The sequence below is a fragment of the Scyliorhinus torazame genome, chromosome 22 (genome assembly GCF_047496885.1).
Source record: "Scyliorhinus torazame isolate Kashiwa2021f chromosome 22, sScyTor2.1, whole genome shotgun sequence".
Lineage (NCBI taxonomy): Eukaryota > Metazoa > Chordata > Chondrichthyes > Carcharhiniformes > Scyliorhinidae > Scyliorhinus > Scyliorhinus torazame.
The window spans coordinates 102,766,708-102,783,073 of NC_092728.1; the positions used below are offsets into that span (position 1 = coordinate 102,766,708).

General features: G+C 49.8%; 1 protein-coding gene across 1 annotated transcript in view; it reads left to right on the forward strand.

Annotated features, from left to right (window-relative positions):
* Positions 1-16,366, forward strand: part of col27a1b (collagen, type XXVII, alpha 1b) — a 699,034-nt gene that overhangs the window by 594,656 nt on the left and 88,012 nt on the right. Inside the window, exons 42-44 of the mRNA XM_072487808.1 lie at positions 5,878-5,931; positions 10,828-10,881; positions 11,166-11,219. Of these exons, the coding sequence (XP_072343909.1) occupies positions 5,878-5,931; positions 10,828-10,881; positions 11,166-11,219 (162 nt within the window). The remainder of the gene's footprint in view (positions 1-5,877; positions 5,932-10,827; positions 10,882-11,165; positions 11,220-16,366) is intronic.

Here is a 16,366-nt window from a genome sequence, read left to right on the forward strand (position 1 = left end):
TGATAGCTGAAATGCTCCAACCCACGGACAGCATCCAATTTGGCGGCTGTGTGCAAAGCATAAATTCCTGACCAAAAACACCCCGATTAATAAGAAAATTGCCGATATTTAAACTTCGGGTGTTGCAAATCCAGTGTTTTCAAAAAGAGGTTAAAGAATGATATCCATCAAATATTAAAGTAGGATTACCTAAATTTCTGAGTCAGTGAAACGTCTGAGATTCAGAACAGATCTAAAGCCAATTTAAACAGCCAAACAAATCTGAAACGATTTTCATAGAATTTACAATGCAGAAGGAGTCCATTCAGCCCATCGACTGCACCGGTCCCTGGAAAGAGCATCCTACTTAAGCCTACACTGCACCCTATCCCACACGGGGAGAATGTGCAGACTCCGCACAGACAGTCACGTAAGAACATAAGAACTAGGGGCAGGAGTAGGCCATCTGGCCCCTCAAGCCTGCTCCGCCATTCAATGAGATCATGGCTGATCTTTTGTGGACTCAGCTCCACTTTCCGGCCCGAACACCATAACCCTTAATCCCTTTATTCTTCAAAAAACTATCTATCTTTATCTTAAAAACATTTAATGAAGGAGCCTCAACTGCTTCACTGGGCAAGGAATTCCATAGATTCACAACCCTTTGGGTGAAGATGTTCCTCCTAAACTCAGTCCTAAATCTACTTCCCCTTATTTTGAGGCTATGCCCCCTAGTTCTGCTTTCACCCGCCAGTGGAAACAACCTGCCCACATCTATCCTATCTATTCCCTTCATCATTTTATATGTTTCTATAAGATCCCCCCTCATCCTTCTAAATTCCAACGAGTACAGTTCCAGTCTACTCAACCTCTCCTCGTAATCCAACCCTTTCAGCTCTGGGATTAACCTAGTGAATCTCCTCTGCACACCCTCCAGCGCCAGTACGTCCTTTCTCAAGTAAGGAGACCAAAACTGAACACAATACTCCAGGTGTGGCCTCACTAACACCTTATACAATTGCAGCAGAACCTCCCTAGTCTTAAACTCCATCCCTCTAGCAATGAAGGGACAAAACTCCATCTGCCTTCTTAATCACCTGTTGCACCTGTAAACCAACTTTTTGCGACTCATGCACTTGCACACCCAGGTCTCTCTGCACAGCAGCATGTTTTAATATTTTTATCATTTAAATAATAATCCCTTTCGCTATTATTCCTACCAAAATGGATAACCTCACATTTGTAAGGTTATCACCCAAGGCTGGAACTGAACCTGGGACACTGGAGCTGTGAGGCAGAAGTGCTAGCCACTGCGCCAGTTTGGGATGGGATTTTGGGGGTCGTACAACTGATGGTTATGTTGAAGATGTTCATTTGGTCAATAAAAGACCAGCCTAAAGTAAGATCCCATATTTGGTGAAAGGTCATATTATAATGCAGGTGCCCATTCAATTTCTATCGATGTTATTTGGAATTTATTCCTGAAAACTGGACTTTAGATAAGAGTCATATTGGTCAATTTTGCTTAGTCAAGGTATTGTGAGTTTACCCAAAGTAGCTTCTAATCTAATATTCCTGTATTAATTCCATATTATTTGACCTTTGTTCCTTCATAGGTTGTCGGCCATGAGTTTGCAAAGCCCTTATGTGCATAGTGGTATTGTCACTGGACTAGTAATTCAGAGACCCAGAGTAATGCTCTGGGACCCAGGTTCAAACCGCGCTAGATGGTGAAATTTGAATTCAATAAAAATCTGGAATTGAAAGTCTAATGACAACCAGGAAACCATTGTCGATTGTCGTCAAACCCCATCTGGTTCACTAATGTCCCTTTAGGGAAGGAAATCTGCCGTCCTTACCCGGTCTGGCCGACATGTGACCCTCAGACCCACAGCAATGTGGTTGACTCTTCACTGCCCCCTCAAGGGCAATTATGGCACAGCCAGCGACGCCCGTGTCCCATCAAAAAAAATCAGAGGCCGGCGGCTGTGCATTGCCCGGGGGCGCCACTGGGGAGACGGTGGCTGCTGCCAGTAATGCACCCACCAGGGACCCAGGCCGCAGGGAGGTGACGACAGGATGGGATCGTGGGAGAGGAGATGGTGGGGCGGCTCTCAGCTGTCTCCCCACTTCCGGGTACAGGGTCCCACCAGCAAACACTGAGTGTCTTTGAACAAGGCTCCCCACCACGGCAGAGGCCTACAAGCAAGCCCAATACATTTTGCTTTTTGGACTTCCCGCATGCTGAGTCACCCCCCCCCACCCCCCTCACCCCTTCCCCCACAAGGTGGTGAAATGAGGCCTTTAAATGGTCATAAATTGTCCACTTCAAGGCTTCAACTGTCAGCAGGGCAGGAAGGAAGGTCTGACTTAATCAGGGCAGAGTTAGGAAGGCAGAGAGGTCTTCACCTGCCTCCTTCCCGCTCAGTTAAATCCCCCTCCATCACCAAACCCACCTGCAGAAGGCATTAAATTCGGCCCATGTTTCAGGTGGATGACGCTGATGTAAGGAGTGAGGATTTGGCCGACGGGGGGGGAGTGAGAAGGCTCTGTACCAGTGTCAGGCGTTTGCTTCTTGAGATAGATTCTGAGAGAAGGGCAGGGTGGCACGAAGCTGTTGAAAGGATCATTTGAAGCTGGTATGAAGAAGAATTTCAGTAAAGATCGACCGACACCTGGGAGTGCTGTGACGCGTAAGCAATGCGGAAACCTGCGGAAAGTCCAGCAAACCGGGGTTCAATATTCTGATGGCGAGGTGCTGACACGACAGGACGTTCTCCTTTTCCTGAGCCAAGACTGGCCAATTGGCCTTTTCAGTTTGCATTGATTGCAAAGGCCTGTAAAATGGTTGTGTCAGGGTTTCTGGCACACAGCAGGGACACACCAGCCCCCCACTGCTGACTCCCCACGCCCGATGGAGCGTGCAACGTCATAGATGAGGGATCTGATTGGCTTGTATCCAGTAGACACCCCCAACATCTATGAACACTTTGGGTGCCCACCTTAAAGAACAAAGAACAATACAGCACAGGAACAGGCCCTTCGGCCCTCCAAACCTGAACCGGTCATAATACCAACCTTTGCTAAAACCCTCAGCACTTCCTTAAAGAACAAAAACCTGTCGCAGGGTTCTGGGATATGGGGACACTATTACCTTCGCTCTCCCATCCCCTCCCCCCCCCCAACCTTTGGGGAACCAGGGATTTCCCTACACTGGACCCCATTGTGAACCCCACTTCCGCCAATCGATGGGCATCAGGGAGACAGGGCTTTGGAAACTCATGGCCCTAAGAGTTCCTGCACCAAACAAGATTCCCCCCCCCCCCCCACCTCCCCCCTCCTTCCAAGACAGGCTGTGTCCCAGGTCAACTAGACCACTGCCTACATCCTCTTAGTCTCCTGGGCCTTATCTTTACTCCAGAGCTTAGGAAGAATGTATGCATCCAGCTGAAATTCCTCTCACCTTAGAAGGCAGCAGCTGCCTGAGCTAAACGTCTCAATAGTCCCAGGACCTGGGGGTGGGATCATTGCCTGAGGCCAAGAGCAGGCAGAGGTTCTGCTCTAGAAATTAGACCAGTGGATTCAGGCCCAGGAGTTTTGCAGCTGTGTCTATATCCAGCAGGGGGAGCTGAATCGTGGAGGATAGGCGAGCACTGACTGGGCTATTGCCCGGGAGCTGCATCTCACAGCCTGAATATGCACAAGTCGTCCTCGGCACTCCTGCAGGGGTTATAGCGGGAGTGCACTGAAGGAACATGCGGTGCAATGTCTATCTCAGCCGGGAGCGTACCAAATGCAGGATAGCCTTAACTCCATTCCCCCCCCACCCCACCGTGGTGTAGCACTTGATTGGCACATGCACAGTTATATGATCAAACCTATAATAACTGAAATGGCAAAGTTGACCGAGGCTAAATGGGGGTATCGTCTCCACGAGGATTGAGAGGAATCTAGACCGTTCTGCGAGCTTCTGTGTATCCCCAGTCATATCCCCAAAGTCATGCCCTAAATCTGATCTTCATTCGGCGAATTGATGCAAACTAATCCGAGCTGCGTACATCCTGATGGTAATGTCAGCGGTGAATCACAGAGCCAGCTCACTTTCCAGTTGCGAAATAGTTTCCAGAACGCCCGGGGCTAGCGCACGTCCAACTCTCAACAGATGCGCTTTAGATGAGTTCTAGCCAAGGTTCTCATTAATCGCAAACTATGAATAACGTACTTAACTCTTGCCATCTTGTGCTGGACTTGACAGTTATCTATGTACGAAACTAAGGCAACGCCACTCCGGACCAGGACCCCAGCCATTAGCGGAATAGACATTCACTGCAATATCTGCAAACTGACCGTCGTAAACCATAACAAGAAGCAGGACTTAAAGACTTGCCTTTAGGTAGCACCTTTCACAACCACTGGGCTCAAAGTGCTTTCCAGCCAATGGGGAGCAATCACTGTTGGGAGGCGGAAAACACAGCAGCCCATTTGCACGCAGTAAGGTCCCACACGCAGCGAAAAAAGAAAGACTCACATTTATACTTTGATGCCTCAAAGCAATAAATGAACGCTGAAGTACCTTTGAAGTGTGGCTGCTGTTGTTATGTCGGAAACGTGGCAGCCAATTTGGGCACAGCAACATCCCACCAAACAGCAAATTTGATAATGATCAGATAATCTGTTTCATTGAGGGGCAAATATTGACCATAAGACATAGGAGCAGAATTAGGCCACTCGGCCCATCGAGTCTGCTCCACCATTCAATCATGGCTGATATTTTTCTCATCCCCATTCTCCTGCCTTCTCCCCATAACCCCTGATCCCCTTATTAATCAAGAACCTATCTATCTCTGCCTTAGAGACACTGAATTGGCCTCCACAGCCTTCTGCGGCAAAGAGTCCCACAGATTAACCACCCTCTGGCTGAAGAAATTCCTCCTCATCTCAGTTTTAAAGGTTCGTCCCTTTAGTCTGAGATTGTGCCCTCTGGCTCTAGTTTTTCCTACTCGTGGAAACATCCTCTCCACGTCCACTCGAAAGGCAGGGCAGCACTCCCTCAGTACTGCACCGGAGTCCCGGCCTAGCTCTTTGTGCTTAAGTCCTGGAGTGGAATTGAACCTAGAATCTTCTGGCTCAGAGACATGAGGGCTACCAACCAGTCCAGAACTGACACCCCGACAGAAGTAAAGTTAAAACAAAAGATCTTGGGCGGCACAGTGACGCAGCGGTTAGCACTGCGGCCTCGCGGCGCCGAGGACCCGGGTTCTATCCCGGCCCCGGGTCACTGTCCGTGTGGAGTTTGCACATTCTCCCCGTGTCTGCGTGGGCCTCACCCCCACAACCAAAATGGTGTGTAGGGTAGGTGGATTGGTCAGGCTAAATTGACCCTTAATTAGAAGAAAATAATTTTTAAAAGCAACAAGAAGTCCCAAACTCCGCGCACCAATACTGATTTTCAGGTTCAAGGAACAGGAGCAGGGATAGACCAGGTGACCATTCGAGCCTGCTCCATCATTCAAGGTGGGCCATCTGCCTCAACGTCCCTCTCCCACACTACTCCCGTATCCTTAATCCCTTTGTACCCAAAAATCTATTAACATCTGTCTGGAATCTAAAAAACTGAACATCCCTCACTCTCTGAGTAGCAATTTCAAATCGTCACATCCCTCTGAATGAAGAGATTTCCCCTACTCTCAGTTCAAAACAATCTCTGTTCTGAGACTATGCCCCGTGTTTTAGATTCACCAGCCAGGGGAAACAATTCCTCAGCATCTAACCTGTCAAGCTCCTGTGTTTCAAAACGGATCACCTCGCATTCTTCTCAGTTCCTGAAAATATTGCTAGTTGTGAAAGAGGAAAACGAAAACTCAACTAATCAAAAGTCCGCGTGTCTTATTTTTGCAGGGCACTGTTGGGGATCGAGGAGACAGAGGCGAGCCTGGAGACCCTGGTTATATTGTAGGTTATTCACCATTTCTCTCAGTATCGTCCTGTCCCACCCTCCTGTACAAGTGGCCACCCCTGCCTGTATCTTGCTCCAGCAAACGGCCGTCACTCAAGGCACATGACTTAAATAGCCAGTGAAGCTTTTACAGTTAAATAGCCAGTGAAGCTTTTACAGTTAAATAGCCAGTGAAGCTTTTACAGTGAGCTAGCCAGTGAAGCTTTTACAGTTAAATAGCCATTGAAGCATTTACAGTTAAATAGCCAGTGACGCTTTTAGTTAACTAGCCAGTGAAGCTTTTACTGTTAACTAGCCAGTGAAGCATTTCCAGTTAAATAGCCAGTGAAGCTTTTACAGTTAAATAGCCAGTGAAGCTTTTACAGTTAAATAGCCAGTGAAGCATTTCCAGTTAAATAGCCAGTGAAGCTTTTAGTTAACTAGCCAGTGAAGCTTTTACAGTTAAATAACCAGTGAAGCTTTTACAGTTAAATAGCCAGTGAAGCTTTTACAGTTAACTAACCAGTGAAGCTTTTACAGTTAAATAGCCAGTGAAGCTTTTACAGTGAACTAGCCAGTGAAGCTTTTACAGTGAACTAGCCAATGAAGCTTTTACAGTTAAATAGCCAGTGAAGCTTTTACAGTGAACTAGCCAATGAAGCTTTTACAGTTAAATAGCCAGTGAAGCTTTTACAGTTAAATAGCCAGTGAAGCTTTTACAGTTAAATAGCCAGTGAAGCTTTTAGTTAACTAGCCAGTGAAGCTTTTACAGTTAACTAGCCAGTGAAGCTTTTACAGTTAAATAGCCAGTGAAGCTTTTACAGTGAACTAGCCAGTGAAGCTTTTACAGTTAAATAGCCAGTGAAGCTTTTAGTTAACTAGCCAGTGAAGCTTTTACAGTTAACTAGCCAGTGAAGCTTTTACAGTTAAATAGCCAGTGAAGCTTTTACAGTGAACTAGCCAGTGAAGCTTTTACAGTGAACTAGCCAATGAAGCTTTTACAGTTAAATAGCCAGTGAAGCTTTTACAGTGAACTAGCCAGTGAAGCTTTTACAGTTAACTAGCCAATGAAGCTTTTACAGTTAAATAGCCAGTGAAGCTTTTACAGTGAACTAGCCAATGAAGCTTTTACAGTTAAATAGCCAGTGAAGCTTTTACAGTGAACTAGCCAATGAAGCTTTTACAGTTAAATAGCCAGTGAAGCTTTTACAGTTAACTAGCCAATGAAGCTTTTACAGTTAAATAGCCAGTGAAGCTTTTACAGTGAACTAGCCAATGAAGCTTTTACAGTTAACTAGCCAGTAAAGTTTTTAACGGGGCAGAATTTGTCCTTGAGCTCCCAAATTACTGAGTTGCAAAATTCTACACTCATCAATTCATGGGCGATAGAGCAAAAGATGTTGATCACAAAGGTTACCTTCGCTTTTAAGGGCCACGGTGGGTTGATAAGAGCGTTGCATTTGGCTGTGACAATGCTGACGGCAGAGTCAGCGGGCAGACAACAACAACTTGTATTTTTGTAGAGCGCCTTTAACGTGGAGCAATGGGGTTATCAAATAGAATTTGTCATCCAACCACATAAGGAGATATTTGGATAGCTGGCCATAGACTTGGTCAAAGAGGTGGGTTTCAAGAAGGGCCTTAATGGAGGTGTGGGAGGGAGATGCTGAAGGAGGGAGTTGCAGAGCTTAGGGCCTTGGCTGCTGTAGGCCTGGCTGTTCCTGCTGGAATGATTAAAATGGGAGAGAGAAAGCCCCCAATGCATTGAAGGCCGTGAGGAAGAATGGGTAAGCAGACTGCTGAATTAAATCGGGGATCTGTGTTTGAGTCAATCATGCTGACTCCTCACAAACTGTCAGTAGACACCTGCATTAAATTGATTTCCTATCTCAGTTTTCTTTTAAAGTTACCTGTGCATTTAATGAGAACAGATGGCAAGACACAATAAACAGACATAATACTATTCGGGTCTTTGAACTTAGCCGCCCTGGCTACATTCTGCTGGTTGACACAGTTTTAGAGACGAAATTCTTTATAATAATGATCTTTATTATTATTTATTATTAGTGGGCTTACATTAACACTGCAATGAAGTTACTGTGAAAAGCCCCTAGTCGCCACATTCCGACGCCTGTTCGGGTACACGGAGAGAGAATTCAGAATGTCCAATTCACCTGACAGGCACGTCTTTTGGGACACCGGAGCACCCGGAAGGAAACCCACGCAGACACGGGGGAGAACGTGCAGACTCCGCACAGACAGTGACCCAAGCCGGGAATTGAACCCGGGACCCTGGCGCTGTGAAGCAACTGTGCTAACTACTGTGCTACCGTGATCTGATCAATGTATAAATGAGCTAATGCAGTCACATGTTAGTGGCGCAATGGATAACGCGCCCGACTACGGATCAGGAGATTACAGGTTCGATTCCAGATTCGACTCCTGGCTGGCTCGTGTTCTGTAGGGGCTGGTTTAGCACAGGGCTAAATAGCTGGCTTTTTAAGCAGACCAAGGCAGGCCAGCAGCACGGTTCAATTCCCGTACCAGCCTCCCCGAACAGGCGCCGGAATGTGGCGACTAGGGGCTTTTCACAGTAACTTCATTTGAAGCCTACTTGTGACAATAAGCGATTTTCATTTCATTTCACATGGACTGAACTGGGGTTTAATGATTGGGGAAACTGGCAGTGAATAGGGGCTGGCCCAGGACGCACAAAGTAAGTAGATAAAATAGCAATCTGGAAATGAGTGTGCGGGCCGGAGTCTCCATTTGGGAGGGTGTGTACACCCTCCATACTGAATATCCTTGTGCCCAGGTGCAATTCCCGCACTCTTGCCATGAAACCTTGTGCATGGGGAGGAGCGCGAGAAATTCCGTTCCGAATCCCGCGATCAGGCCGCCATTTTGAGCAGGCAGCCCAATACTGAGGTCCGGGGCCTGCCCACCCCCCACCCCCACCACCCCCGCCCCTGCAATTCAAATCCTGCTGCTCCGCACCCCTCTCCTCCCCCCCCCCCCCATCCTGCTGACAAGTAGGGTCAGCCTCCCCACCCCCTACAAGAATTGATGGGTCACCTCCCCCACCCCCACCCCCGCAGCATGCACACATGAAAGTCACCAGCAACCCCCCCCCCCCTGACTCCCCACCAGCGACCTTCATCAGACCCCCCCAGCAGACTCCCCCATATAAGAGACATCCCCATGTCAGAAAACCGCCCGCCTCCATCCCCATCAGTCACCCCTGCCTGGAATCTAAAGAGCAGTCCAGGCAGAGGCATTGAAAAATCACTGCTTTTCACTCATCTGTCTCTTACAAGTGCTGCTTCAGACAGAGGTGTAGAAAGCAGCAGCTGTTACTTCATATAAAGCCACATCAAAAGGCTTTAAACTTCCTCAAATCCTTTGATATGCAAAGCTTCCATTCATTTCCAAAGAGAAATAGCTTTTAGTAGGCTGTAATTGACAGGGTAATAGCTTCCAGGCAGCCAGCGTCTGGATTGTTTATTTTTATTTCCCTTCATACTTGAAAGCATGTCAAGTATCTTTCTTTGAACCTAACCTCAGTGTTTATAAACAGCTCAGAGTTAAGTGCTTTCATCTATTTTTCTCAGCAGAAAGCACTTAACTGCTTTTGGTGCGGTTAAGATCTCTCAATCATAGCTAGTTGTTTTTTGTGTTGTGTGGGGAGGGGGTCCTCCAATGGATTTTGAGGGCACCTACATTAAGTAATTACCCCGTTGGCCCACCAAAAGGTGCACAATGTTAGGGCTATGTTGGCAAGTGCTTGCGCAATGCACGCTCAAGCGAATCCTGGCCAAGAGGGTCATGGAATCACGGGAACATGGAAAATCCAGTGTCTAGCTCGATATTAGGATGCAAATGGGTTGAAATGACCCCCATCCTCCCAGTTAGCGCGGGGTATGAACCTCGATGCCGACGCCCTCGGGTGACCGGAGCTTTGCTGGACACCGATCCCATTTGTTGCTCGATACGAGATTCCCTACCACATTGGGAACGCAGCTACCGGCAGCAGATGGCGGAGAATCCCCCCTGTGTGTCGCAGGTAGGCTTTTAGATAGCTGACGTGGCAATTATCATCTCTGTGCGGGATGTCCACAGATGCATCTGCAACCTTCATCCATGCAACTGTTTAGACATTCCCCCTCCTGTTCTCCTCCAAACGTCCAGTTTCCAATTCATTCTCAAAATCTACAGCTGCAGCTTTCAGACCACTCTTCCTGTGCCTCAGCTCATCCACTGCTGAAACCCTCACCCGTTTTCCTTTGTTGTGTGCAGACTCGGCTATTCCAATGCTCCCTCTGGCTGAGGTCCCGCCTCGCCCCCTCTGAAAACCTGAGCTAGTCCAAAGCTCAACAGCCCGCACCCTGACTCGCCCCAGGCCCCGCCCTCCCACCACCTCCGTGCCAGGTGACCTGCGCTGGCTGCTGGACAGGCAACTCCTCCGTTTTAAAATCCTCATCCCTGTTTTCAAAGCCCTCCGCCACCTCGCCCTCCCCTAAACCTGTGATCTCCTCCGAACGCAGTTTGTCGATGTTGCGTAGGCATGTGTAAGGATTGGCCACTTGTCGGGGTTGAGAGAGCAAACCTGGGGCAAGCACTGCGGGCCAATCGCAGCCTACTGCCTCGAAGCAATAGATGCATCAATGCCCCTGATTTATTTAGCAGTCACTGAGAACCGAAGGATTATTGCAAGAGGCCACGCAATTAGAGAAACTACGCTGTACCATCTCAATTTTTAAAAAGAATTTATGTCTGCGTTTAACGAGCACAGTAGGCAGTGCACGATAAACAGGCATGGCGCTATTTGGGGGTTTGAATTTAAAACGCCCAAAGTATTGTAAACTCAGTAAGATTTGGCACGTTAGCATTAACAGGCATATGTTCAATTACAGGGTCAGCAAGGACTGGATGGTGGGAGAGGAAAACATGGCCAGCAAGGTTTACCAGTAAGTGCAGATTAAAACTTAATAAAAGTCCACGAGCTTGATGTAAACAATCCCTGAGCTAAAAAAAAAACCATTTTATTGGAGAATTGGCATTTCTTCATTCTGCTGTGTAAACCACAAGTTTTGAATTACCCCTGCGATTGTGCAGTGGGGAGGCGGGGGGGGGGGATCTGGATGGGAAACGTTACAGTAATTGATTCCACATTTCATGTCGTAAAAATGCTGACTTACGCCGGATGCAGCCTTACGGATAATTCCTTTAATTGTTTGTTTTGAACTTCTAGGGTAATCCTGGACCCCCAGGTAAACTCGGTGACAAAGGTTCCAAGGGTCAAGAGGTAGGTGACGGCAGATCAACCTTCTGCCCTGTTGTTTCGTACAGCTTCTAATCCTGAAAATGAACTTGCAAAAGGGGGAGATTTGGAATATTGCACTTGGTCTGGTTTCTCTGCTTCTGTCCAATATAGATCGATGCTCAGTCTTTTAAGGTCCACAATCAGTCCCATTTCAAGGGACTTCTTCTGTGCAGCCCCAATAACCACTTGTGACAAAGCATTCCATTCTCTAACAGCTTTAATTCATTCCCACATTTGCCCCTCTGGTAACAATTCTGGTAATGCTGCTCCACCTCCTTGGCTGATGTGACAAGCAGGTTTTCACCCATATTCCTTTCAAAGTTTGTCAGGCATTGAATAGAGCCTGCCCACACACCCAACGCCCCAGGAATCCAGGTTGACAATTCTGTGCAGTATTGAAGGAGTGCAGCACCGTCCGAGATATAGGGATATTCTCCGTTTCTGAGGCTAAGTGCCTGGACCAACGGAGAATCCGCGGTGTTCCACGACGGGAAAATCGACGCAAAACCCTCACCGAATCCGGTACCGGTTAGGGGCGAGCACGGTTCCGTGCGGAGCACCCGCGGAATGCACGGAAAACGGCCGGAGAATCGGCGGGTCCCGGGCCGCACATGCGCAGGGCTGGACAAGCTGCAGCCGCCCACGGCTACGCCCCCACCGGTCGCGCCGGAAAACATGGCGCCGGCCATGCTGGACCGAATACCCGCCCAACCCCACAGCCCATCTCCTGGCCAGCCCCCACCTCTGCCCCAGGAATCCCACTGGCCCGTGGCACGGATCCCGTCCGAGTGTGGCGGCGCTGGGCACTGTCCACAGCCGGTACGCCAGGCTCACGACCGCTGGGACCACACGTGGCCCGCGCCATCGGGAACTCAGCCCATCGGAAGCGGAGCATCACGGGTGATCATCGCTGATGATGAGCCAACGACGTTACAACTGCGCGCGGCGCGAGTCCCGAAGACACCGATTTGGAGCGGGCGGAGAAACGCCAACCGGTGTCAATCCGGCGCCTGCCGCGATTTTGGCGCGGGAGCCATTCTCCGCTGTTCTCGATTTTGCCATTGGGCTACGGAGAATCCCGGCCGTCATTTTTTGGATGGGACTATTCCGAGGACGACCAGTTGTCACCGGTGACCTGGACAATAATTTCCTCCACCAACGTCACAAAAAACAGAATATTTGGTCATTATCCCATTGGCTGAATTTTCCGGCCATTCCCGCAGGCAGGGTCTTCCAGTCCCAACGACCGTGACTCCGCCCAGCCGGAGGTTCCCCAGTGGCAGAGGGTGCAACCAACAAGAATGCCCACTGACAGCGGCAGGACTGAAAGATCCCACCGCCAGCCAATGGCGGTGTTGCTTCCGCAAGGTCCAGCCCCATAGAACATTATAGCGCAGTACAGGCCCTTCGGCCCTCGATGTTGCGCCGACCTGTGAAACCACTCTAAAGCCCATCTACACTATTCCCTTATCGTCCATATGTCTATCCAATGACCATTTGAATGTCCTTAGTGTTGGCGAGTCCACTACTGTTGCAGGCAGGGCATTCCACGCCCTTACTACTCTCTGAGTAAAGAACCTACCTCTGACATCTGTCCTTTTTTCTATCTCCCCTCAATTTAAAGCTATGTCCCCTCATGCTAGACATCACCATCCGAGGAAAAAGGCTCTCACTGTCCACCCTATCCAATCCTCTGATAATCTTGTATGCCTCAATACCGTGGGTAGCACGGTAGCATTGTGGATAGCACAATTGCTTCACAGCTCCAGGGTCCCAGGTTCGATTCCGGCTTGGGTCACTGTCTGTGCGGAGTCTGCACATCCTCCCCGTGTGTGCGTGGGTTTCCTCCGGGTGCTCCGGTTTCCTCCCACAGTCCAAAGATGTGCGGGTTAAGTGGATTGGCCATGATAAATTGCCCTTAGTGTTGGGTGGGGTTACTGGGTTATGGGGGATAGGGTGGAGGTGTTGACCTTGGGTAGGGTGCTCTTTTCAAGAGCCGGTGCAGACTCGATGAGCCGAATGGCCTCCTTCTGCACTGTAAATTCTATGATAATTAAGTCACCTCTTAACACGAAAACAGCCTCAAGTCCATCAGCCTTTCCTCATAAGATCTTCCCTCCATACCAGGCAACATTCTGGTAAATCTCCTCTGCACCCTTTCCAATGCTTCCACATCCTTCCTATAATGCGGCGACCAGAATTGCACGCAATACTCCAAATGCGGCCGCACCAGAGTTTTGTACAGCTGCAACATGACCTCATGGCTCCGAAACTCAATCCCTCTACCAATAAAAGCTAACACACCGTACGCCTTCTTAACAACCCTCTCAACCTGGGTGGCAACTTTCAGGGATCTATGTACATGGACACCGAGATCTCTCTGCTCATCCACACTGCCAAGAATCTTACCATTAGCCCAGTACTCTGTCTTCCTGTTATTCCTTCCAAAATGAATCACCTCACACTTTTCTGCATTAAACTCCATTTGCCACCTCTCAGCCCAGCGCTGCAGCTTATCTATGTCCCTCTGTAACTTGTAACATCCTTCCGCACTGTCCACAACTCCACCGACTTTAGTGTCATTGGCAAATTTACTCACCCATCCTTCTACGCCCTCCTCCAGGTCATTTATAAAAATGACAAACAGCAGTGGCCCCAAAACAGATCCTTGTGGTACACCACTAGTAACTTGACTCCAGTCTGAACATTTCCCATCAACCACCACCCTTTGTCTTCTTCCAGCTAGCCAATTTCTGATCCAAACTGCTAAATCTCCCTGAATCCCATGCCTCCGTATTTTCTGCAGTAGCGTGGGGAACCTTATCAAACGCTTTACTGAAATCCATATACACCACATCAACTGCTTCACCCTCATCCACCTGTTTGTTCAACTTCTCAAAGAACTCAATAAGGTTTGTGAGGCACGACCTACCCTTCACAAAACCGTGTTGACTATCTCTAATCAAATTATTCCTTTCCAGATGATTATACATCCTATCTCTTATAAACCGTTCCAAGATTTTGCCCACAACAGGAGTAAGGCTCACTGGTCTATAGTTACCGGGGTTGTCTATACTCCCCTTCTTGAACAAGGGGGACAACATTTGCTATCCTCCAGTCTTCTGGCACTATTCCTGTAGACAAAGATGACTTAAAGATCAAAGCCAAAGGCTCAGCAATCTCCTCCCTAGCTTCCCAGAGAATCCTAAGATAAATCCCATCCAGCCCAGGGGACTTAACTATTTTCACACTTTCCAGAATTGCTAACACCTCCTCCTTATGAACCTCAAGCCCTTCTAGTCTAGTAGCCTGAATCTCAGTATTCTCCTCGACAACATTGTCTTTTTCCTGTGTGAACACTGACGAAAAATATTCATTTAGCACCTCTCCTATCTCCTCGGACTCCAAGCACAACTTCCCACTACTGTCCTTGACTGGCCCTACTCTTACCCTAGTCATTTGTTTATTCCTGACATATTTATAGAATATGTCAGGAATTGACATGACGTGATACTGACAGGATAGAAGGGGTCAGCTGACATGAGAGAAGCTGTTACAGAAGAAGCAATACGCTTCTCCTTTACTACAGAATACTGCGAATGGCATTCCAATAGACATAACCAAAGAGAGCGGGCACAATTCTCCCATCGGGAGTCTAAGTGCCGACGCCGGAGTGAAAACCGGAGTGTTGCACTCCGGTGTCGGAGGCCGCTCCCAATCCCCCTATTCTCCTGCCCCCGGGGGGCTAGGAGCGGCGCCGCGTCATTTACGCGCGCCGGCTCGTGGCACCGCGTAAATGCGGCGGCGCGTAAATGACGTCACCCGCGCATGCGCAGTTGCCGTCCACCCCGAGGCCGCCCCGCAAGAAGATGTCGGGCGGATCTTGCGGGGCGGCGGAGGAAAGGAGGTCCTCCTTCAGAGAGGCCGGCCCGCCGATCGGTGGGCACCGATCGCGGGCCAGACCCCATTTGAGGCCCCCCCCCCCCCCCAGCAATTCCCGCACTGTTCCCGCCGGCAGTGACCAGGTGTGGCCGGCGCAGGCGGGAGCCCAATCGTATTGGGCAGGCCGCTCGGCCCACCTGGCCCGGAGAATCGCCGCTTGCCCGTTACAAACGGCGAGTGGCGATTCTCCCAGCGACCAGCCGAGATTCTCGCCGCGCCGGTTTGGGGGGGGTTGGGAGAATCGCGTCGGGGCGGCGTGGCGGGACACGCGCGGTGCCCCGGCGATTCCCCCACCCGGCGTGGGGGGGGGGGGGGGGAGAGAATTCTGCCCCGCATGTTTGGCAGGTCAGACGACGATTGGCGTTGGAGTGATATTGTGTAAGGTCATTGCATCAACAGTCAGCAGTTTATTGAATGATAAGTCATGGATAAGACATGGGAGAAAGCCAAAGCACAACGCATCATGTCGGCTTGGCAGAAATATTCCCTCTGCCGGAAGGCATGTCAGTGGAAAGAATTCCCGTCGGGGGGGGGGGGGAAACAATAATCCTGTTCCACATAACATTTTAGTTTGTGTGGCATCCAAACTCCACTGAATCAAGGCTTGAGGTTAACCTTCCCTTTGTTGTTTGTTATTTTAAAGGGATTCTCTCCTTGATCTGTGCCTGAGACATTTGGGAGGCAGAGAGGTTGGAGGAAGGTTCTCCGATTTTCGGGCTATGTCTTGAAGCCGGCGTGGGAACGGTGGCGTTTTACGACCAGAAAATCGGCACAAAACCTCCCCCGATCCTCCGTCTGGTTGGGGGGCAGCGTACGGCTCCCGGCCCCAGCTGCCGACACGACCCGGAGAATTGCCGGGTCCGTGGCCGCGCCTAGCGGCGGCCTGCAGCGGCGGGGCCGTGCAACATGGCGCCGGCCGCGGACCCAGCCTGCCAAATACGGCCCCTCCTTTGGTCAGGCATGCCACCCCAGGACCATCCCCCCCCCCCCCCAGTGCCCCCAGCCCCTGCCAAAGCACCCCCCCCCCCCCCGTCCCGCGGATCAGCTCTCCCCCCCGACTGCGGCGACGCTGAGCTGAGTCCGCAGCCCCAGTGCCGAGTTCACGAAAGGAAATAGCACGCGAGACCCACGCCGTCGGGAACCCGGCCGGGAGGGAGCGCAGAATCGGGAGCTACCGTCCTGAGGCC